Source organism: Salmo salar, chromosome ssa16, assembly GCF_905237065.1.
Source record: "Salmo salar chromosome ssa16, Ssal_v3.1, whole genome shotgun sequence".
Taxonomy (NCBI): domain Eukaryota; kingdom Metazoa; phylum Chordata; class Actinopteri; order Salmoniformes; family Salmonidae; genus Salmo; species Salmo salar.
Window position 1 is genome coordinate 82,508,793 of NC_059457.1, and position 23,302 is coordinate 82,532,094.

The 23,302-nt window shown below is 46.7% G+C and overlaps 1 protein-coding gene across 2 annotated transcripts in view; it reads left to right on the top strand.

Annotated features, from left to right (window-relative positions):
• The window catches only part of LOC106575804 (semaphorin-5B), a 136,387-nt gene that overhangs the window by 78,458 nt on the left and 34,627 nt on the right, over positions 1-23,302 (top strand). The window contains exons 2-8 of one of the 2 annotated variants that reach the window (XM_045698154.1): positions 6,362-6,582; positions 10,223-10,322; positions 10,540-10,585; positions 15,819-15,881; positions 16,797-16,895; positions 19,123-19,336; positions 19,973-20,258. In XM_045698154.1, the coding sequence (XP_045554110.1) occupies positions 6,390-6,582; positions 10,223-10,322; positions 10,540-10,585; positions 15,819-15,881; positions 16,797-16,895; positions 19,123-19,336; positions 19,973-20,258 (1,001 nt within the window). In that variant the 5' untranslated portion in view covers positions 6,362-6,389. Of the gene's footprint in view, positions 1-6,361; positions 6,583-9,801; positions 10,004-10,222; positions 10,323-10,539; positions 10,586-15,818; positions 15,882-16,796; positions 16,896-19,122; positions 19,337-19,972; positions 20,259-23,302 lie in introns of those variants that run through there. The other variant, XM_045698155.1, reaches the window with a different exon arrangement.

Genomic DNA, 23,302 nt, shown 5'->3' on the forward strand with positions numbered 1-23,302 from the left:
TACCACACACTGTTTCCTCAACCCCTGCTTGTCTAGCTTCATACCACACACTGTTTCCTCAACCCCTGCATATCTACCTTCATACCACACACCGTTTCCTCAACCCCTGCTTGTCTAGCTTCATACCACACACTGTTTCCTCAACCCCTGCTTGTCTAGCTTCATACCACACACCGTTTCCTCAACCCCTGCTTGTCTACCTTCATACCACACACCGTTTCCTCAAGCCTTGCTTGTCTACCTTCATACCACAAACTGTTTCCTCAACCCCTGCTTGTCTAGCTTCATACCACACACAGTTTCCTCACTCCCTGCTTGTCTAGCTTTATACCACACACTGTTTCCTAAACCCCTGCTTGTCTAGCTTCATACCACACACTGTTTCCTCAACCCCTGCTTGTCTAGCTTCATACCACACACTGTTTCTTCAACCCCTGCTTGTCTAGCTTTATACCACAGACTGTTTCCTCAACCCCTGCTTGTCTACCTTCATACCACACACCGTTTCCTCAACCCCTGCACGTCTAGCTTCATACCACACACCGTTTCCTCAACCCCATGCATATCTAGCTTCATACCACACAACGTTTCCTCAACCCCTGCATATCTAGCTTCATAACACACACCGTTTCCTCAACCCCTGCTTGTCTACCTTCATACCACTACTGTTTCCTCAACCCCTGCTTGTCTAGCTTCATACCACACACTGTTTCCTCAACCCCTGCTTGTCTAGCTTCATACCACACACTGTTTCCTCAACCCCTATATGTCTAGCCTCATACCACACACCGTTTCCTCAACCCCTGCTTGTCTATCTTCATACCACACACCGTTTCCTCAACTCTTGCTTGTCTAGCTTCATACCACAGACTGTTTCCTCAACCCCTGCTTGTCTACCTTCATACCTCATGCTGTTTCCTCAACCCCTGCTTGTCTAGCTTCATACCACACACTGTTTCCTCAACCCCTGCTTGTCTAGCTTCATACCACACACCGTTTCCTCAACCCCTGCTTGTCTAGCTTCATACCACACACTGTTTCCTCAACCCCTGCTTGTCTAGCTTCATACCACACAATGTTTCCTCAACCCCTGCTTGTCTAGCTTCATACCACACACTGTTTCCTCAACCCCTGCATGTCTAGCTTCATACCACACACTGTTTCCTCAACCCCTGCTTGACTAGCTTTATACCATACACTGTTTCCTCAACCCCTGCTTGTCTACCTTCATACCACACACTGTTTCCTCAACCCCTGCACGTCTAGCTTCATACCACACACCGTTTCCTCAACCCCTGCTGCCATACCACACAACGTTTTCAACTGCATATCTAGCTTCATACACACACCGTTTCCTCAACCCCTGCATATCTAGCTTCATACCACACACCATTTCCTCAACCCCTGCTTGTCTACCTTCATACCACACAGCGTTTCCTCAACCCCTGCTTGTCTACCTTCATACCACATGCTGTTTCCTCAACCCCTGCTTGTCTAGCTTCATACCACACACTGTTTCCTCAACCCCTGCTTGTCTAGCTTCATACCACACACTGTTTCCTCAACCCCTGCTTGTCTAGCTTCATACCACACACTGTTTCCTCAACCCCTATATGTCTAGCTTCATACCACACACCGTTTCCTCAACCCCTGCTTGTCTACCTTCATACCACACACCGTTTCCTCAACCCTTGCTTGTCTAGCTTCATACCACAGACTGTTTCCTCAACCCCTGCTTGTCTAGCTTCATACCACACACCGTTTCCTCACTCCCTGCTTGTCTAGCTTCATACCACACACTGTTTCCTCAACCCCTGCTTGTCTAGCTTCATACAACACACTGTTTCCTCAACCCCTGCTTGTCTAGCTTCATACCACACACTGTTTCCTCAACCCCTGCTTGTCTAGCTTTATACCATACACTGTTTCCTCAACCCCTGCTTCTCTACCTTCATACCACACACCGTTTCCTCAACCCCTGCACGTCTACCTTCATACCACACACCGTTTCCTCAACCCCTGCATATCTAGCTTCATACCACACAACGTTTCCTCAACCCCTGCTTGTCTACCTTCATACCACACACTGTTTCCTCAACCCCTGCTTTTCTAGCTTCATACCACACACCGTTTCCTCAACCCCTGCTTGTCTAGCTTCATACCACACACTGTTTCCTCAACCCCTATATGTCTAGCCTCATACCACACACCGTTTCCTCAACCCCTGCTTGTCTACCTTCATACCACACACCGTTTCCTCAACCCTTGCTTGTCTAGCTTCATACCACAGACTGTTTCCTCAACCCCTGCTTGTCTAGCTTCATACCACATGCTGTTTCCTCAACCCCTGCTTGTCTAGCTTCATACCACACACTGTTTCCTCAACCCCTGCTTGTCTAGCTTCATACCACACACTGTTTCCTCAACCCCTGCTTGTCTAGCTTCATACCACACACTGTTTCCTCAACCCCTGCATATCTACCTTCATACCACACACCGTTTCCTCAACCCCTGCTTGTCTAGCTTCATACCACACACTGTTTCCTCAACCCCTGCTTGTCTAGCTTCATACCACACACCGTTTCCTCAACCCCTGCTTGTCTACCTTCATACCACACACCGTTTCCTCAACCCTTGCTTGTCTACCTTCATACCACAAACTGTTTCCGCAACCCCTGCTTGTCTAGCTTCATACCACACACAGTTTCCTCACTCCCTGCTTGTCTAGCTTTATACCACACACTGTTTCCTAAACCCCTGCTTGTCTAGCTTCATACCACACACTGTTTCCTAACCCCTGCTTGTCTAGCTTCATACCACACACTGTTTCTTCAACCCCTGCTTGTCTAGCTTTATACCATACACTGTTTCCTCAACCCCTGCTTGTCTACCTTCATACCACACACCGTTTCCTCAACCCCTGCACGTCTAGCTTCATACCACACACCGTTTCCTCAACCCCTGCATATCTAGCTTCATACCACACAACGTTTCCTCAACCCCTGCATATCTAGCTTCATACCACACACCGTTTCCTCAACCCCTGCTTGTCTACCTTCATACCACTACTGTTTCCTCAACCCCTGCTTGTCTAGCTTCATACCACACACTGTTTCCTCAACCCCTGCTTGTCTAGCTTCATACCACACACTGTTTCCTCAAGCCCTATATGTCTATCCTCATACCACACACCGTTTCCTCAACCCCTGCTTGTCTACCTTCATACCACACACCGTTTCCTCAACCCTTGCTTGTCTAGCTTCATACCACAGACTGTTTCCTCAACCCCTGCTTGTCTACCTTCATACCACATCCTGTTTCCTCAACCCCTGCTTGTCTAGCTTCATACCACACACTGTTTCCTCAACCCCTGCTTGTCTAGCTTCATACCACACACTGTTTCCTCAACCCCTATATGTCTAACCTCATACCACACACCGTTTCCTCAACCCCTGCTTGTCTACCTTCATACCACACACCGTTTCCTCAACCCTTGCTTGTCTAGCTTCATACCACAGACTGTTTCCTCAACCCCTGCTTGTCTAGCTTCATACCACATGCTGTTTCCTCAACCCCTGCTTGTCTAGCTTCATACGACACACTGTTTCCTCAACCCCTGCTTGTCTAGCTTCATACCACACACTGTTTCCTCAACCCCTGCTTTTCTAGCTTCATACCTCACAATGTTTCCTCAACCCCTGCATATCTACCTTCATACCACACACCGTTTCCTCAACCCCTGCTTGTCTAGCTTCATACCACACACTGTTTCTTCAACCCCTGCTTGTCTAGCTTCATACCACACACTGTTTCCTCAACCCCTGCTTGTCTAGCTTCATACCACACACCGTTTCCTCAACCCCTGCTTGTCTAGCTTTATACCACAGACTGTTTCCTCAACCCCTGCTTGTCTACCTTCATACCACATGCTGTTTCCTCAACCCCTGCTTGTCTAGCTTCATACCACACACTGTTTCCTCAACCCCTGCTTGTCTAGCTTCATACCACACACCGTTTCCTCAACCCCTGCTTGTCTAGCTTCATACCACACACTGTTTCCTCAACCCCTGCTTGTCTAGCTTCATACCACACAATGTTTCCTCAACCCCTGCTTGTCTAGCTTCATACCACACACTGTTTCCTCAACCCCTGCTTGTCTAGCTTCATACCACACACTGTTTCCTCAACCCCTGCATGTCTAGCTTCATACCACACACTGTTTCCTCAACCCCTGCTTGACTAGCTTTATACCATACACTGTTTCCTCAACCCCTGCTTGTCTACCTTCATACCACACACTGTTTCCTCAACCCCTGCACGTCTAGCTTCATACCACACACCGTTTCCTCAACCCCTGCATATCTAGCTTCATACCACACAACGTTTCCTCAACCCCTGCATATCTAGCTTCATACCACACACCGTTTCCTCAACCCCTGCTTTTCTACCTTCATACCACACACTGTTTCCTCAACCCCTGCTTGTCTAGCTTCATACCACACACTGTTTCCTCAACCCCTATATGTCTAGCCTCATACCACACACCGTTTCCTCAACCCCTGCTTGTCTACCTTCATACCACACACCGTTTCCTCAACCCTTGCTTGTCTAGCTTCATACCACAGACTGTTTCCTCAACCCCTGCTTGTCTAGCTTCATACCACATGCTGTTTCCTCAACCCCTGCTTGTCTAGCTTCATACGACACACTGTTTCCTCAACCCCTGCTTGTCTAGCTTCATACCACACACTGTTTCCTCAACCCCTGCTTTTCTAGCTTCATACCTCACACTGTTTCCTCAACCCCTGCATATCTACCTTCATACCACACACCGTTTCCTCAACCCCTGCTTGTCTAGCTTCATACCACACACTGTTTCCTCAACCCCTGCTTGTCTAGCTTCATACCACACACTGTTTCCTCAACCCCTGCTTGTCTAGCTTCATACCACACACCGTTTCCTCAACCCCTGCTTGTCTAGCTTTATACCATACACTCTTTCCTCAACCCATGCTTGTCTACCTTCATACCACACACCGTTTCCTCAACCCCTGCACGTCTAGCTTCATACCACACACCGTTTCCTCAACCCCTGCATATCTACCTTCATACCACACACCGTTTCCTTAACCCCTGCTTGTCTACCTTCATACCACAGACTGTTTCCTCAACCCCTGCTTGTCTAGCTTCATACCACACACTGTTTCCTCAACCCCTGCTTGTCTAGCTTCATACCACACACTGTTTCCTCAACCCCTATATGTCTAGCTTCATACCACACACCGTTTCCTCAACCCCTGCTTGTCTACCTTCATACCACACACCGTTTCCTCAACCCCTGCATGTCTAGCTTCATACCACACACCGTTTCCTCAACCCCTGCTTGTCTACCTTCATACCACACACCGTTTCCTCAACCCCTGCATGTCTAGCTTCATACCACACACCGTTTACTCAACCCCTATATGTCTAGCTTCCTACCATCACTGTTTCCTCAACCCCTGCATATCTACCTTCATACCACACACCGTTTCCTCAACCCCTATATGTCTAGCTTCATACCACACACCATTTCCTCAACCCCTGCATATCTACCTTCATACCACACACCGTTTCTTCATCCCCTATAAGTCTAGCTTCCTACCATACACCGTTTCCTCAACCCCTGCATGTCTACCTTCATACCACACACCGTTTCCTCAACCCCTGCTTGTCTACCTTCATACCACACACCATTTCCTCAACCCCTGCATGTCTAGCTTCATACCACACACCGTTTCCTCAACCCCTGTATATCTATCTTCATTTGAATGAATGTGTGTGATTATTAGTAATGACAGGATAAGTTTGCATGTTGGGGTTTGGGATAGGGGGAGTAGCTCAATTACTGTTGCGTTGCTATAACCTTTGACCCCGCTAATGTCATTTGGGTCAGCGTTGGTGGCCACTCACTCCAGCTTTGCACAATGTCAGCACACTAGACAGGTGTCAATTGGCCAGCCCATAAAACGGTCAAAAGTACAAGGCCCAGGGGTCAGGAAGGCTTGGGATCACTAAAAGGTTTAAATGAAATTATCAGATTTGTTAAATGGATCTATTCTGGCATAGAGGTAAAACATAGTATTATCTATGGTCTGTGGTGTTCAGTTGACACGTTGCTCTTTCTACCTTTATTTCCCATATCTTTCAAGGAGTAAAAATATCTAAAAGCTCAACTACATTTTATACAGAAGACATTGTCGCTCTAGTTGTCTTTCGCTGCACTTTACTGTCTAAGTGGTGATTGGCTGTCTGTATGTTATAACCAATCGTCATTGGCCATGTGTATGTTTGACTGACAGCTCTGTCCTTCCTCCCTCAGGTGTGTCCTGTGAGGACCAGTTAGAGGTATGGTGGGCGTGGTTGGCCCCGTAACCATGGCGACGTCTCTGTGGGAGGTTGTGTCCCTTCCTCCCGTTGGTCTACTGCTGCTCCTCTGCCTGCCACTCTGTCTATGCCAGCAGCCATTGGTCAACTTTGAGAGCCCGTCCCCGCCCCTACCGGAGTGTAGCAGGAAAGTTCATCCCATCGTCCCATACAAAGGTGAGCACATTAGATACTTTGAGCATCTGCCTGAGTCTGCCTGTTGTGCCGGATAGGCAGGGTTTGCATTTTTGAGAGTATGCAATTGGTTCCGGTGCTCCAGGCAGCTCAGTCAAGCATAGCGAAAGTATTTGACAGATTTCCAATACCATTTTGCAAATCTACTCCTCACTAGCATCATCATTCCAATGAGACGTTTCACAATGGTTTGCTATTCACTGCTATCTCCTCTGAGGATTCTGCAGCCTCATCCTTCTCAATCACTCCTCTGCCCAGAAAGCCAGCTATATGGGTCTGGCCCAAGAGAAACCGAAAGGACAGCAACATTTTGTGATTGTAGATAATTGGACTCCTCTCATTTCTGGTGCCTTTTCTCTTTTGAGAGAGCTGTCTATTCTTTCTCTCTCTCATCCCAAAAACCCCTCCCTCGCTCCTTCCCTCCACAGTCAGCTCTTTTCAGGGTTCCATTATCGAGAGAGAGAGAGAGAGAGAGAGAGAGCGAGGGAGAGAGAGAGACTACTTTCCACTCCATTTGGATGTCTGTTAGAAAGTGTCTGTTCTTTGCCAGGATGCCCCCCCTCAGGGGTGTAGTTTCTGAAAGGGGTCTGAGGAGAGGAGGTGGGGGAGGAAGAGAGGGGAGAATGGTAAACTGTCCTGTCAGTCAACTGTCAATCATCAGACACTTGTCACACTTGTCACATGCTGGTTCAATGTGGCTGAGACTGGCATCACTATATACCTCAGGGAACACTGCTGTCTGCTATTGTTGTCTTACTGGAGACTGGATGGGCAACTCTGATGTGGATGGGGCCACAAGAAATCTGAACTCATCATGAGGGGCAACTGTGGCTCGCAGGTCTGCCTACCCACACAGGGCTCCCGAGTGGCTCGCGGGTCTGCGTACCCACACAGGGCGCCCGAGTGGCTCGCGGGTCTGCGTACCCACACAGGGCTCCCGAGTGGCTCGCGGGTCTGCCTACCCACACAGGGCTCCCGAGTGGCTCGCGGGTCTGCGTACCCACACAGGGCGCCCGAGTGGCTCGCGGGTCTGCGTACCCACACAGGGCTCCTGAGTGGCTCGCGGGTCTGCGTACCCACACAGGGCTCCCGAGTGGCTCGCGGGTCTGCCTACCCACACAGGGCTCCCGAGTGGCTCGCGGGTCTGCGTACCCACACAGGGCGCCCGAGTGGCTCGCGGGTCTGCCTACCCACACAGGGCTCCCGAGTGGCTCGCGGGTCTGCGTACCCACACAGGGCCCCCGAGTGGCTCGCGGGTCTGCCTACCCACACAGGGCTCCTGAGTGGCTCGCGGGTCTGCGTACCCACACAGGGCTCCCGAGTGGCTCGCGGGTCTGCGTACCCACACAGGGCTCCTGAGTAGCGCAGCGGTCTAAGGCACTGCATCTCAGTGCTTGAGGTGTCACTACAGACACCCTGGTTCGATTCCAGGCTGTATCACAACCGGCTGTGATTGGGAGTCCCATCGGGCAGCGCACAATTGGCCCAGCGTCGTCCGGGTTTGGCCGGGGTAGGCCGTCATTATAAATAACAATTGTTTACAAATGTAAAACATGCAGTCAGCTTTCTGACGGCCCGAAGTGACATTAACTTTTTTCCCCTCATGACAGCAGAGAGAAATCTGACGTTTTAGAGTTATTTCCTGCAATTCTTCACATTTGGCCATTGGGTGGAGAGAAATGTTTGCAGTTTTTACTATGATATCTGAGTGAGAGTGACTAATAAAATCAATGGGCCCCGGTCGGTAATTCAATCATGATTACTACAAGTTTAGATAGCTGGCATGACTAACTTACCAATCTAAACAATGTTAGCTGATACGTGCTGTCAGAGACTGACATATTGTAGGGGTGGAATTGATCGCAGGGCTACAAAAGAAGCAGTTGCCCATCCCCCGCTGTAGACAAACATTGATATGGACTGAAGCCTTTTAAAGATGGCGTCGACAGAGAGGGCTGCCTCGCTTCTAGTCCTTTTACAAGCATTTTGCTACACTCCCAATAACATCTGCTAACCATGTATATGTGACCAATAATATTTGATTTGAAGCCGTTCAGATCCAGTGACATTGTGTCAAGCAGGCCTGTATGTTGCTGCACATTTCCCTATGAGAAATGAAAGTATTCACTATATTTATTAATTGATCTATCTACTAGAGAATACAACTGTAGCCACTGCATGTTCAGACCTGGTGTGAAACAGGCACTACTACACAACATTGTGTTAGTGAGAACTAGGTCAGACATTTTGTAAAGATCTCATAGCAGCGTACAGTGGCAGCTCTGTACAGAAGAGGATGTTTATGGTGTGATACGGATGCTGTCCGAAGTCGTGTGCCATTTTTCATTTTTAATATCGTCGCCATTGAAAGGTTCCAGAGGGACTAACCTTTATGCAGGATACCATTTCTCATTTGTTAAGGAGATTATTCCTTCCCAGAGGGAGCATTAAGGTTCTTTTATGGTCTGTTTTAACAGTGTGAGGTTTGGGGTACTAGAGGTTCTGATTAACAGTCTGTCTGTGTTAGTGGAGTGGTGTGGAGTTTCACATTTTACAATTCTATCTCAATGGCTGAGGCTTTTTTTATGTTACAGTATTATGATTTTGAAATGCACTTAAAATCACCTGTCCTCTGTAGAAATGATCTATATATTAAGCTGTTGCTGAGATACAGTAAACTATATCACGTCCCAGCCTGGGTAGCCCATATGAGAACGTCTTGCTCGCCTTCTCTGACTTATCCCATTTGTTTTGAAGTTGTGTCTCTATCTCCTCAATTTAAAGTCCCTAGTTGGACTCATCCAAGCTAAACTGTTTATATTTGCCCATCAAACAGTCTTTCTATTGGTGCAGAGTCCTGAGCCTTGGCTGTTTTGACTGGGTGTCGAGTTGCATTAACATCAGGACACCAAAACAAACCCTGCCTTTATTGCTTTGGGTACATCCCTCCCTCCCCCAAAGACCTCTTTGTCTCCCCCATCTCTCTCTTTCTCTCTAACACCCCCTCTCTCTCTCTCTCTGTCTTCCTCTGTCTCTCGCTCTCTCTTTTTTTCTTTCCCCGCCTATCTTTCTGTCTCCTTCTCTTTCCCCCCCCTCTCTTTCTTTCTTTTTCTCTCTCTGTCTCTCACTCTCTCTCTCTCCCTCCCCCTAACTGTCCCCGTCTCTCATTCTCCTTCTAATGAAGCAGGCTAGCGTTAGCTCAGCCTCTGGAAAGGGTCAGCATGCGTTTCAGCACAGGGCTCAAGGAGAGATTATCTGCTGGTTTGACAGCTTTTGGTTTTGAGCCACCCGCTCTCACAGTCGCACTGATCTTGATATGATACAGATGTGTCAACATGCTACTACTGTGTTAGCCTGCTACTGTCATAATGGATCTACAGGAGCTGGTTTCAACTGATGCCTGGTGAGAAATCAGTTGACGACACAGGCTGGAAGGCTCATCCCTATGTTCCAGGTATCGCGTCAGGGGAGAGACATTTCACACAGTCAGAGCAGGGCCTGAGCCAGCGACCGTTTAGTGTCGGTTTCCAAACTGACTGGATGTTCACACTCGTTTCACCTCCTCGTACTCCTAATCCTCCTCTTCCTTCTCTTCTCCCTTCCCTCCTCTTCCTCCTTTCAGCATTGAGTCCCTGGATGTCAGGATTCTCTCTTCCCGGAGTGAAGGACTTTTCCCAGCTGACCCTTGACCTGACCAGAAACCAGCTGATTGTGGGAGCTAGGTGAGATAACACACACACACACACACACACACACACACACACACACACACACACACACACACACACACACACACACACACACACACACGTGCAACCCACACACAGAACACCTATTTTACATGTACACACACATCCAACACAACAGACTTTTGCTTGTTTTTTACAGACGTAGAATATGCCATCATGTTGGTTAGAACTCTCTCTCCTCTATCTTCAGAAATCACCTCTTCAGACTGAGTCTCAGTAATGCTTCTCTCCTACAGGTAAGCTGTTCACAGCTCTCCATGCTCCCACTGTTATTACACACCACATTACTTAGGGCTGTTTTCACTCTTCCAAATGGTAGCTAGGCAACCATATAGTTTGTTGAAATTGTAGAAGAGACCAGACACATCAGAGTAACTGTTGGCCAGTAGACTCCGTTCCTTAGCTGAGTGGGGGGAGGGGGTTAGGAATGTCAACACACTGGGGGTTTACTGGGCCAGATTGGTGTTTACCAGGAGTTACATCACACAGGAACGGGATCTACCCAGCTACCTTTACTCTGCCCCCTCACTCTCAAATTGCAGCCCCTCTCTCTCTGTTAATTTCAATTTAAGGGGCTTTATTGGCATGGGAAACACATGTTTACATTGCCAAAGCAAGTGAAATAGATAAGAAAAAGTGAAATAAACTTTACTTTACATTCACAGAAATAATAAAGAAATGTCAAATTCAGATTATGTGCAAATAGTTAAAGTACAAAAGGGAAAATTAATAAACATTAATCTCTCTGTCTATCTCTCTCCGTCTATCGCGCTCTCTTTCTCTCTGTCTCGTTCTCTCTATCCCTTGTCTCCTCTCCCTCCCCTGATCCCTACTCTGTCATTGCTAAATGGTTGATCAATTTGATGTCAGTCATGAACTTTCTGTCAGATTTGTCCTGAGGGCCACGTCATTGCTTTCTTGGGATAATACCCATCAAACGTCTCCCTAAAATCAATCTGAATAAGCTGTTTTGGAAATGTCACAGTGCTGCAGAATGCACAAATGTCTTCCTGTCCATCCAGCCGTCCGGCTGTCTTAGGGATATTATAAATATATTCCGTCTCTTACAATGGCTCCTTGATATGTCATTAACTGTATGAATTGCTTTTCATCAGTATACAACTAAAGGACATACCGTGAACATTACAAAGAACCTCTCTCCTTTAATGATATGATTAGAGTGTTCTTTCTTTACGAATTATGATCCATTTGTATCCAAGGATACAAGGTACAAAGATTTTATTTGGAAGTTCAAGGATGACTGCATATAACATAAATCATTTCTTACAAGGTCGTTTTACAATTTCAATATACAGATGTAGGATCTTAATTTGATCACCCTTTTGCAGGAGAACCTACCTGCAATGCAGGAAATTTTAACTTGTAGTATATTTCAGGTTTAAAAAGGCTTCGGAAGTTTGTAATTTCCACTTCTAAAGGGTTAGATTTAAAATCTGATTTTATGAATTTGTGGCTATGCTAGCGAGTGACCACTCCACAGTGCTGCCTCCAGAACAACATTCATGATGAAAAACGCTAATATACTACAAAGATTACCATTAATTATAATCCACATAATAATTCAAATTTCTTGTTGCTGCAGGATTTTTTTCCTGCTGTAGCAAACTGATTCAAATTAAGATCCTACGCTGTACCACTATCGGCAAATGTTAAAATGTTAAACGTGCCTTATTAAAAAAGTACTGAACTTTGTTGTCAGTATACATCCAGGTACGTAAGGAGTGTAGTCAGTATACTGTAGATCCAGGTACGTAAGGAGTGTAGTCAGTATACTGTAGATCCAGGTACGTAAGGAGTGTAGTCAGTATACTGTACATCCAGGTACTTAAGGAGTGTAGTCAGTATACTGTACATCCAGGTACATAAGGAGTGTAGTCAGTATACATCCAGATACTTAAGGAGTGTAGTCAGTATACATCCAGGTACTTAAGGAGTGTAGTCAGTATACATCCAGGTACTTAAGGAGTGTAGTCCGTATACATCCAGGTACTTAAGGAGTGTAGTCAGTATACATCCAGGTACTTAAGGAGTGTAGTCAGTATACATCCAGGTACGTAAGGAGTGTAGTCCATATACATCCAGGTACTTAAGGAGTGTAGTCCGTATACATCCAGGTACTTAAGGAGTGTAGTCCGTATACATCCAGGTACGTAAGGAGTGTAGTCAGTATACATCCAGGTACGTAAGGAGTGTAGTCAGTATACATCCAGGTACTTAAGGAGTGTAGTCAGTATACATCCAGGTACTTAAGGAGTGTAGTCAGTACACATCTAGGTATATAAGGAGTGTAGTCAGTATACATCCAGGTACGTAAGGAGTGTAGTCAGTATACATCCAGGTATGTAAGGAGTGTAGTCAGTATACATCCAGATACTTAAGGAGTGTAGTCCGTATACATCCAGGTACGTAAGGAGTGTAGTCAGTATACATCCAGGTACTTAAGGAGTTTAGTCAGTATACATCCAGGTACTTAAGGAGTGTAGTCAGTATACATCCAGGTACTTAAGGAGTGTCCTCGAACAATGAGCCCACTGACCGTCTCAATAAGAGTCTCATGTCATTCATCAACGCTATACTGAATGAACGGACAAGGAGCAAGCTGGGGGAGGGAGGGACATGTGTGACTTTGGAGGCCCTGGTCGGCCTATCAGAGCAAGCAAACCATGAATGACACCTCTGAGAACCAACTCCTTAATCGACCACTGCACCAGTGGCCACAATGGCATTATGCAAACACAGGGAAGAGTTTTCAGTTTGGTCATTCATTCACGCTTTGTCCGTGATCTTTAGAAGTAGATTTGGGAGCTCTGTTGTCAGGGTGACTGAGGGAAAGACTTGGTGGGAGTGAGTTTAGCAGTGAACTTTCACGAGGCTGAGGCTTGTTTCAGTGGCTCCAAAGTAAAGCACAGTGAAATGCTACAGTATACTGTAAGGGGTGTCAGTGTAAGGGCTCCCCTTAAGTTTGAGGGTCTGAGAGATATATCGGTTTAATAGGAAATAGGAAATAGTTTGAGCAGCTAAATAGTTTGTGCAGGTCAGCATTGTAATGGTAGGACACATACCAATTTATTTATCAGCTATTTTAATGAAATTAAATTGCAGTCTTGGGCGGCAATTTTGGGCCTTGAGATGTGCACACAATTGTATTTACTACGTTTGTTTACACTGATATTTATGGTGTAAACAAACCTTGATTTGCAGTTTCAGACAGTTTCCCAAAACTATGATAACATTTCCCCCAAAAATGAGGTGCCGCTTTTCGCTCTCAGCTTTCTTTACCACAATGAAATTGTAGGAACAGAGAATACAGTTTAATCATACTACTATTCTTATGCTGGATACATTTTTTTGCCTTTATTTAACTAGGCATGTCAGTTAAGAACAAATTCTTATTTTCATTGACGGCCTAGGAACAGTGGGTTAACTGCCTTGTTCAGGGGCAGAACGACAGATTTTTTACCTTGTCAGCTCGGGGATTCGATCTTGCAACCTTTCGGTTACTAGGCCAATGCTCTAACCACTAGGCTACCTTACTGAACCCAAAACACTATTCCTTGGAAAGTTATATGCAAAATAGGGGAACCATGTGCAAATGTTGTTAGAACATTTTGTGTTCGCTGGATGACTTGTGTTTTTGTTTGGCCTGTGGTCAAGATCCAATTGTTGTAGCCATGGTGATTAGACTGGAGTGATTGAGTTGGGGGGGGGGTGTAGCCATGGTGATTAGACTGGAGTGATTGAGTTGGGGGGGGGTGTAGCCATGGTGATTAGACTGGAGTGATTGAGTTGGGGGGGGGTGTAGCCATGGTGATTAGACTGGAGTGATTGAGTTGGGGGGGGGTGTAGCCATGGTGATTACACTGGAGTGATTGAGTTGGGGGGGGGGTGTAGCCATGGTGATTAGACTGGAGTGATTGACTGCAATCGAGGACAGAGTATTTTTACGCACAATGCGCTTCAGCACTTGGCGGTCCCGTTCTGTGAGCTTGTGGCTAACCCCTTCGCGGCTGATCCATTGTTGCTCCTAGACGTTCCACTTCACAATAACAGCACTTCCAGTTGACCGGGGAAGCTCCAGCAGGGCAGTAATTGAGTTGGGGGGATCAGTGTAATGTAATTTGTCATATGTCTTGCATTAGCTGTGTAAATGTGCAAACAACAATTCATAGTTAACAATATACATGTATTATACACTACAAAAGTATGTGGACACTGGCTTGTCGAACATCTCATTTCAAAATCATGAACATTAATATGGAGTTGGTCCCCCCTTTGCTGCTATAACAGCCTCCACTCTTCTGGGAAGACTTTCCACTAGATGTTGGAACATTGCTGCGGGGACTTGCTTCCATTTACCTACAAAAGTATAAGTGAGGTCGGGCACTGATGTTGGGCAATTAGGCCTGGCTCGCAGTCTGTGTTTTAATCCATCCCAAAGGGGTTCAATGGGTTTGAGGTCAGGGCTCTGTGCAGGCCAGTCAAGTTCTTCCACACCGATCTCAACAAACCATTTCTGTATGGACCTCGCTTTGTGCACAGGGGCATTGTCATGCTGAAACAGGAAAGGGCCTTCACCAAACTGTTGCCACAAAGTTGGAAGCACAGAATCGTCTAGAATGTCATTGTATGCTGTAGCGTTAAGATTTCCCTTCACTGGAACTAAGTGGCCTAGCCCGAATCATGAAAAACAGCCTCCCATTATTCCTCCTCCACCAGACTTTACAGTTGGCACTATGCATTTGGGTAGGTAGTGTTCTCCTGGAATCCTCCAAACCCAGATTCGTCCGTTCGTCACTCCAGAGAACGCGTTTCCACTGCTCCAGAGTCCAATGGCGGCAAGCTTTAGCCGACGCATGGCATTGCGCATGGTGATCTTAAGCTTGTGTGCGGCTGCTCGGTCATGGAAATCCATTTCATGAAGCTCTCGACGAACAGTTCTTGTGCTGATGTTGCTTCCAGAGGCAGTTTGGAACTCGGTAGTGAGTGCTGCAATCGAGGACAGAGTATTTGAACGAGCAACACGCTTCAGCACTCGGATGTCCCGTTCTGTGAGTTTTTGTGGCCTACCACTTCGTGGCTGAGCCATTGTTGCTTCTAGACATTCCATTTCACAATAACAGCACTTACAGTTGACCGGGGAAGCTCCAGCAGGGCAGAAATTTGATGAACTGACTTGTTGGAAAGGTGGCATCCTATGATGGTGCCATGTTGAAAGTCAGTATGGGTCATTCTACTGTCAATGTTTGTCTATGGAGATTGCATGGCTGTGCTCTCAATTTTATACACCTGTCAGCAACGGGTGTGGCTAAACTTTTGTGTATGTATAATAGTATATACAATACATATCCCATACTAAATCTGATTTAGCAAGGATCCAATCTACACATTCTGTCCACGTTATTGTGCACACGTTTATATGCCATTTTTTTGCGTCATTTTCTTCTCCAGGCAGTAGAATGGGGACCAGATGAAGACACCAAGCGGTCGTGTCAGAGCAAAGGAAAGACAGAGGTATTATAGCTGTCTGGCAGTTCTGGACTATTTAGATAGAGGAAGACAGATGACTGGTAGAATTCTACATTAAAGGGGCTGCCCTCACCAGAGATATTTAGATAGAGGAAGACAGATGACTGGTAGAGTTCTACATTAAAGGGGCTGCCCTCACCAGAGATATTTAGATAGAGGAAGACAGACGACTGTCACGGTTGTCGTAGGAAGGAGCGGACCAAAGTGCAGCGTGTGTGTCATTCCACATTTTATTTTCACTGTGAAACTATGCAATACATAAACATAAACTAAAGAAAAAAACAACAAACCGTGATGCAGAGGTGAAACATACACTACCCAAAAACAATCTCCCACAAACCCAGGTGGGGAAAAACACCTACTTAAGTATGATCTCCAATTAGAGACAACGAGGACCAGCTTCCTCTAATTGGAGATCATCCCACACAAAGCCCAACATAGAAATACAAAACTAGAACATCACAACATAGAAAACTAAACTAGAAAAAAAAACTGTCACACCCTGACCTACTCTACCATAGAAAATAACAGCTTTCTATGGTCAGGATGTGACAACGACTGGTAGAGTTCTACATTAAAGGGGCTGCCCTCACCAGAGATATTTAGATAGAGAAAGACAGACAACTGGTAGAATTCTACATTAAAGAGGCTGCCCTCACCAGAGATATTTAGATAGAGGAAGACAGACGACTGGTAGAATTCTACATTAAAGGGGCTGCCATCACCAGAGATATTTAGATAGAGGAAGACATGACTGGTAGAGTTCTACATTAAAGGGGCTGCCCTCACCAGAGATATTTAGATAGCTTCAATGAAATGTACTAGAAGCTGTACTAACCTTGTACAGGAATAAATGAACATAGACTATTGTATGGTGGTGTTATGTTCCCGTCCCCGCAGGATGAGTGTCAGAACTACATCCGGGTCCTGCTCATCACCGGGAGGCGGATCTTTACCTGTGGAACCAACGCCTTTACCCCCGTCTGCACCACCCGGCAGGTAAGAGGGAGAGGGGGATGAAGATAGAGTTGAAGGAGATGAGAGAGGAGTAACAGGAGAGGGGGGATGAGAGAGGAGTAACAGAGGTGATGGAGAGGGAGATGAGAGAGGAGTAACAGGAGAGGGAGATGAGAGAGGAGTAACAGGAGAGGGATATGAGAGAGGAGTAACAGGAGAGGGAGATGAGAGAGGAGTAACAGGAGAGGGAGATGAGAGAGGAGTAACAGGAGAGGGATATGAGAGAGGAGTAACAGGAGAGGGAGATGAGAGAGGAGTAACAGGAGAGGGAGATGAGAGAGGAGTAACAGGAGAGGGAGATGAGAGAGGAGTAACAGGAGAGGGAGATGAGAGAGGAGTAACAGGAGAGGGATATGTGAGAGGAGTAACAGGAGAGGGAGATGAGAGAGGAGTAACAGGAGAGGGAGATGAGAGAGGAGTAACAGGAGAGGGATATGAGAGAGGAGTAACAGGAGAGGGGGATGAGAGAGGAGTAACAGGAGAGGGAGATGAGAGAGGAGTAACAGGAGAGGGATATGAGAGAGGAGTAACAGGAGAGGGAGATGAGAGAGGAGTAACAGGAGAGGGATATGAGAGAGGAGTAACAGGAGAGGGGGATGAGAGAGGAGTAACAGGAGAGGGGGATGAGAGAGGAGTAACAGGAGAGGGAGATGAGAGAGGAGTAACAGGAGAGGGAGATGAGAGAGGAGTAACAGGAGAGGGAGAGGGAGATGAGAGAGGAGTAACAGGAGAGGGAGATGAGAGAGGAGTAACAGGAGAGAGGGATGAGAGAGGAGTAACAGGAGAGAGGGATGAGAGAGGAGTAACAGGAGAGGGAGATGAGAGAGGAGTAACAGGAGAGAGGGATGAGAGAGGAGTAACAGGAGAGGGAGATGAGAGAGGAGTAACAGGAGAGGGAGATGAGAGAGGAGTAACAGGAGAGGGAGATGAGAGAGGAGTAACAGGAGAGAGGGATGAGAGAGGAGTAACAGGAGAGGGAGATGAGAGAGGAGTAACAGGAGAGGGAGATGAGAGAGGAGTAACAGGAGAGGGAGATGAGAGAGGAGTAACAGGAGAGGGATATGAGAGAGGAGTAACAGGAGAGGGAGATGAGAGAGGAGTAACAGGAGAGGGAGATGAGAGAGGAGTAACAGGAGAGGGAGATGAGAGAGGAGTAACAGGAGAGGGATATGAGAGAGGAGTAACAGGAGAGGGAGATGAGAGAGGAGTAACAGGAGAGGGAGATGAGAGAGGAGTAACAGGAGAGGGAGATGAGAGAGGAGTAACAGGAGAGGGGGGATGAGAGAGGAGTAACAGGAGAGGGAGATGAGAGAGGAGTAACAGGAGAGGGATATGAGAGAGGAGTAACAGGAGAGGGATATGAGAGAGGAGTAACAGGAGAGGGAGATGAGAGAGGAGTAACAGGAGAGGTCGATGAGAGAGGAGTAACAGGAGAGGGAGATGAGAGAGGAGTAACAGGAGAGGGAGATGAGAGAGGAGTAACAGGAGAGGGAGATGAGAGAGGAGTAACGTTGGAGTGGGCTTATGGTAGAGAAATGAACATTAAATTCTCTGGCAACAGCTCTGGTGGACATTCCTGCAGTCAGCATGCCAATTGCACCCCCCCCCCCCCCCCCCAAAACTGTACATTTTAGAGTGGCCTTTTGTTGTCCCCCACATAAGATGCACTAACAGGGATGTAAACAAATTTGTGCCCAAAATTTGAGAGAAATAAGCTTTTTGTGCATATGGAACATTTCTGGGATCTTTTATTTCAGCAGATGAAACATGGGACCAACACTTTCCATGTTGTGTTTCTATTTTTGTTCAGTATAGTATGAAGTGATATTTTGGCCATGCATACTATATAGCAGGTGTCTGCACCAAAACCGGCCCGCGGGGGATTTAAGTTTTTGGTAAAATAAAGATTCATTTAAGAAATCTGTTCCCTAGTATTCCCACGAGTAAAAAAGGAGACATGATGGTGTCTCAATGTAATCAACATATGAAGGGATTGTTATTTTCAAATACAATATATTTTTCGGCTTAGTTGTGGTCTATTTACAGTGTACAAATTATAATAATTATGTTCCGGGCCCCCGACATCCGCTCCGACAAAAATCATCCCGCAGCTGAATGGAGTGGCCTGTTCCTGCTGTATAGGATCCTAGTATGGACATACCTCTATGTAAACACCCTCTATCCTCACCCTTCTTCCATCCTCTTCCAGATAGGAAACATCAGTCGGGTGATGGACACGGTGAACGGGGTGGCGAGATGCCCCTACGACCCGCGTCACAACTCCACTGCCATGGTAACAGAGAAGGGTGAACTCTACGCCGCCACTGTCATCGACTTCTCGGGTCGTGACCCCGTCATCTACCGTAGCCTTGGTAACATGCCGCCGCTGCGAACAGCCCAGTACAACTCCAAATGGCTCAACGGTAAACACTCATCTGTACCATACACTCTTAGAAAAAAAGAGAACCCTTTGAAGAACCCTTTTTGGTTCCAGGTAGAACCCTTTTGGGATCCATGTTGAACCCCCAAAAGGGTTCTACCTAGAGCCAAAAAGGGTTATCCTATAGGGACAGCTGAATAACCCTTTTGGAACTCTTTTGTCTAATAGTGTAGGAATAGAATTGGATCATGACTGTACTTCCTGCTTTGCTTCCTGGTTATGGGTACATTCAATATGGCTGCCGGTCCACCCATCAGGGAACATAGACTTGATGGGGTATTTGCATTCTAGCAATTCTATTTCAATGCCAGTGCATTACTGAACAGCCAACTGTAACTGGCTAGAGGCACTCCTTATGTTCTAACGTGAAAGGAATCCTAGAGGATGAGTCATAATGGTAATAGGAAAGTGTAAGGAAGAGAAAGATACTGATTCCATGCCAAGAACATCATTGCTCACATTCCTGCCGCTGCATCAGCCGTTTGGAGCTGAAATACCATATCTCATGCCTAGCTTACACCTTCCCTCCATCTCTTTCTCTATTCCTCTCTTCTCCCCTCCCTCTCGCCCTTCCCTTCTCCCTTCTTCTCCTCCTCCCCTCCTCCCCTCCCTCCTCCAGACCCTCACTTTATCTCAGTCTATGAGGTGGGTCTCTTCACCTATTTCTTCCTGAGAGAGAACGCAGTCGAACACGACTGCGGTCGGACCGTGTTCTCCCGGGTCGCCCGGGTCTGTAAGAACGACGTGGGCGGTCGCTTCCTATTGGAGGACACTTGGACTACGTTCATGAAGGCGCGGTTGAACTGCTCGCGGTCAGGAGAGATCACCTTCTACTACAATGAGCTGCAGAGCACCTTCTATCTGCCCGAACAGGACCTCATCTACGGCATCTTCACCACCAACGTGTGAGTGACACACGTGCACATACACACAGACACACACCTACACACAGACGCACATACACAGACGCACATACACACACACATAAAATGAACACACACATTGTCAGTCATACACACACAGGCACTTTTACATGTACAGAACCAGTCAAAAGTTTGGACACGCCTACTCATTCAAGGGTTTTTCTTAATTTTTTACTATTTTCTACATTGCAAAGCTGTCATCAAGGCAAAGGGTGGCTACTTTGAAGAATCTCAAATATAAAATATTTGTTTAACACTTTTTTGCTTACTACATGATTCCATATGTATTATTTCATAGTTTTGATGTCTTCACTATTATTCTACAATGTATAAAATAGTAAAAATAAAGAAAAACCTTGGAATGAGTAGGTGTGTCCACGTTTGACTGGTACTGTATATATATACATGTATAGATGCAGGCACACACACACACACACACACACACACACACACACACACACACACACACACACACACACACACACACACACACACACACACACACACACAGACACACACAGACACACATCTGCAAAAGTACAAGGAGGACCTTTAAAACAGCCCCAATAAGTGAATGACAGCATAATTTAGTAGCCACACACACACACACACACACACAAGATGCACAAGCTCACTTACACACACCTTTATTCTCCATCTATCCAGTCCCACTTTGTTTTAGTCAATGTATTTACACATTGCCCTAACAGCATCCTGCTGAGGCTGAAGGTTTTACAGATGCTAAGAAACATATTACAAAGGGACTACAACCCAGCGAGGCAATCCTCTCTTGTAATTTCAGGCTGTTTGGACAAATGCTGAGAGGAGGGAAGTGAAAATCACTTCTAGAGTCTTTTCTCCTGTCTCTGTCTGTGTTGGTGCCCTTGGCTTAGCGACAGAGCAGAACCTTGTCTGGGAGAGACGTTTTAGTCCGCAAGGAAGAATGGTGTTGGAGGATAACCAGTTAAGAACATTTCTGTGTGACTGTGAAACACTTAAATAGTTTTCAAACTCAAAGGGTTGTGGAAATCGATTGTGGTCAACAATTTGTGTTAGTTAACCCTATCAGGTTTTGGGTTGCTGTCTGTCTGTCTGTCTGTCTGTCTGTCAGTCAGTGTGTCGGTCCTACTCTGTGCATAGCCCAAAGCATCATATCCTGTCCAGAACTCCTCTCTGCCAGTCTGTAGTCCCATGTTCCTCCTCCTTGGTCTGTTCAGAACCCCTCTCTGCCAGTCTGTAGTCCCATGTTCCTCCTCCTTGGTCTGTTCAGAACCCCTCTCTGCCAGTCTGTAGTCCCATGTTCCTCCTCCTTGGTCTGTCCAGAACCCCTCTCTGCCAATCTGTAGTCCCATGTTCCTCCTCCTTGGTCTGTCCAGAACTCCTCTCTGCCAGTCTGTAGTCCCATGTTCCTCCTCCTTGGTTTGTTCAGAACCCCTCTCTGCCAGTCTGTAGTCCCATGTTCCTTCTCCTTGGTTTGTTCAGAACCCCTCTCTGCCAGTCTGTAGTCCCATGTTCCTTCTCCTTGGTCTGTCCAGAACCCCTCTCTGCCAGTCTGTAGTCCCATGTTCCTTCTCCTTGGTCTGTTCAGAACCCCTCTCTGCCAATCTGTAGTCCCATGTTCCTTCTCCTTGGTCTGTTCAGAACCCCTCTCTGCCAATCTGTAGTCCCATGTTCCTCCTCCTTGGTCTGTCCAGAACCCCTCTCTGCCAATCTGTAGTCCCATGTTCCTTCTCCTTGGTCTGTTCAGAACCCCTCTCTGCCAATCTGTAGTCCCATGTTCCTCCTCCTTGGTCTGTCCAGAACCCCTCTCTGCCAGTCTGTAGTCCCATGTTCCTTCTCCTTGGTCTGTCCAGAACCCCTCTCTGCCAATCTGTAGTCCCATGTTCCTTCTCCTTGGTCTGTTCAGAACCCCTCTCTGCCAATCTGTAGTCCCATGTTCCTTCTCCTTGGTCTGTTCAGAACCCCTCTCTGCCAATCTGTAGTCCCATGTTCCTTCTCCTTGGTCTGTTCAGAACCCCTCTCTGCCAATCTGTAGTCCCATGTTCCTTCTCCTTGGTCTGTCCAGAACCCCTCTCTGCCAGTCTGTAGTCCCATGTTCCTTCTCCTTGGTCTGTTCAGAACCCCTCTCTGCCAGTCTGTAGTCCCATGTTCCTTCTCCTTGGTCTGATACAGTACAGTCAGCCACAGTCAGCCACAGTACAGTCAGCTACTGTCTGATACAGTACAGTCAGCTACAGTACAGTCTTCCCTGTGGCTCAGTTGGTAGAGCATGGTGTGTGCAACGCCAGGGTTGTGGGTTCGATTCCCACGGGGGACCAGTACAAAAAAGGAAAAAAGAAATGCATGAAATGAAATGTATGCATTCACTACTGTAAGTCGCTCTGGATAAGAATGTCTGCTAAATGACTAAAATGTAAATGTGAATGTCTGCTACAGTACAGTCTGCTACAGTACAGTCTGCTACAGTACAGTCTGCTACAGTACAGCCGGCTACAGTACAGTCTGCTACAGTACAGTCTGATACAGTCTGATACAGTACAGTCCGCTACAGTACAATCCGCTACAGTACAGTCTGCTACAATACAGTCTGCTACAGTCTGATACAGTACAGTCTGCTACAGTACAGTCTGCTACAGTCAGATACAGTACAGTCAGCTACAGTACAGTCCGCTACAGTACAGTCTGCTACAATACAGTCTGCTACAGTCTGATACAGTACAGTCCGCTACAGTACAGTCTGCTACAATACAGTCTGCTACAGTCTGATACAGTACAGTCTGATACAGTACAGTCTGATACAGTCAGATACAGTACAGTCTGATACAGTACAGTCTGCTACAGTACAGTCTGATACAGTACAGTCTGGTACAGTACAGTCTGCTACAGTCTGATATAGTACAGTCTGATACAGCACAGTCAAGTACAGTCCGCTACAGTACAGTCCGCTACAGTACAGTCAGTTACAGTACAGTCAGTTACAGTCAGATACAGTACAGTCAGCTACAGTACAGCCTGCTACAGTACAG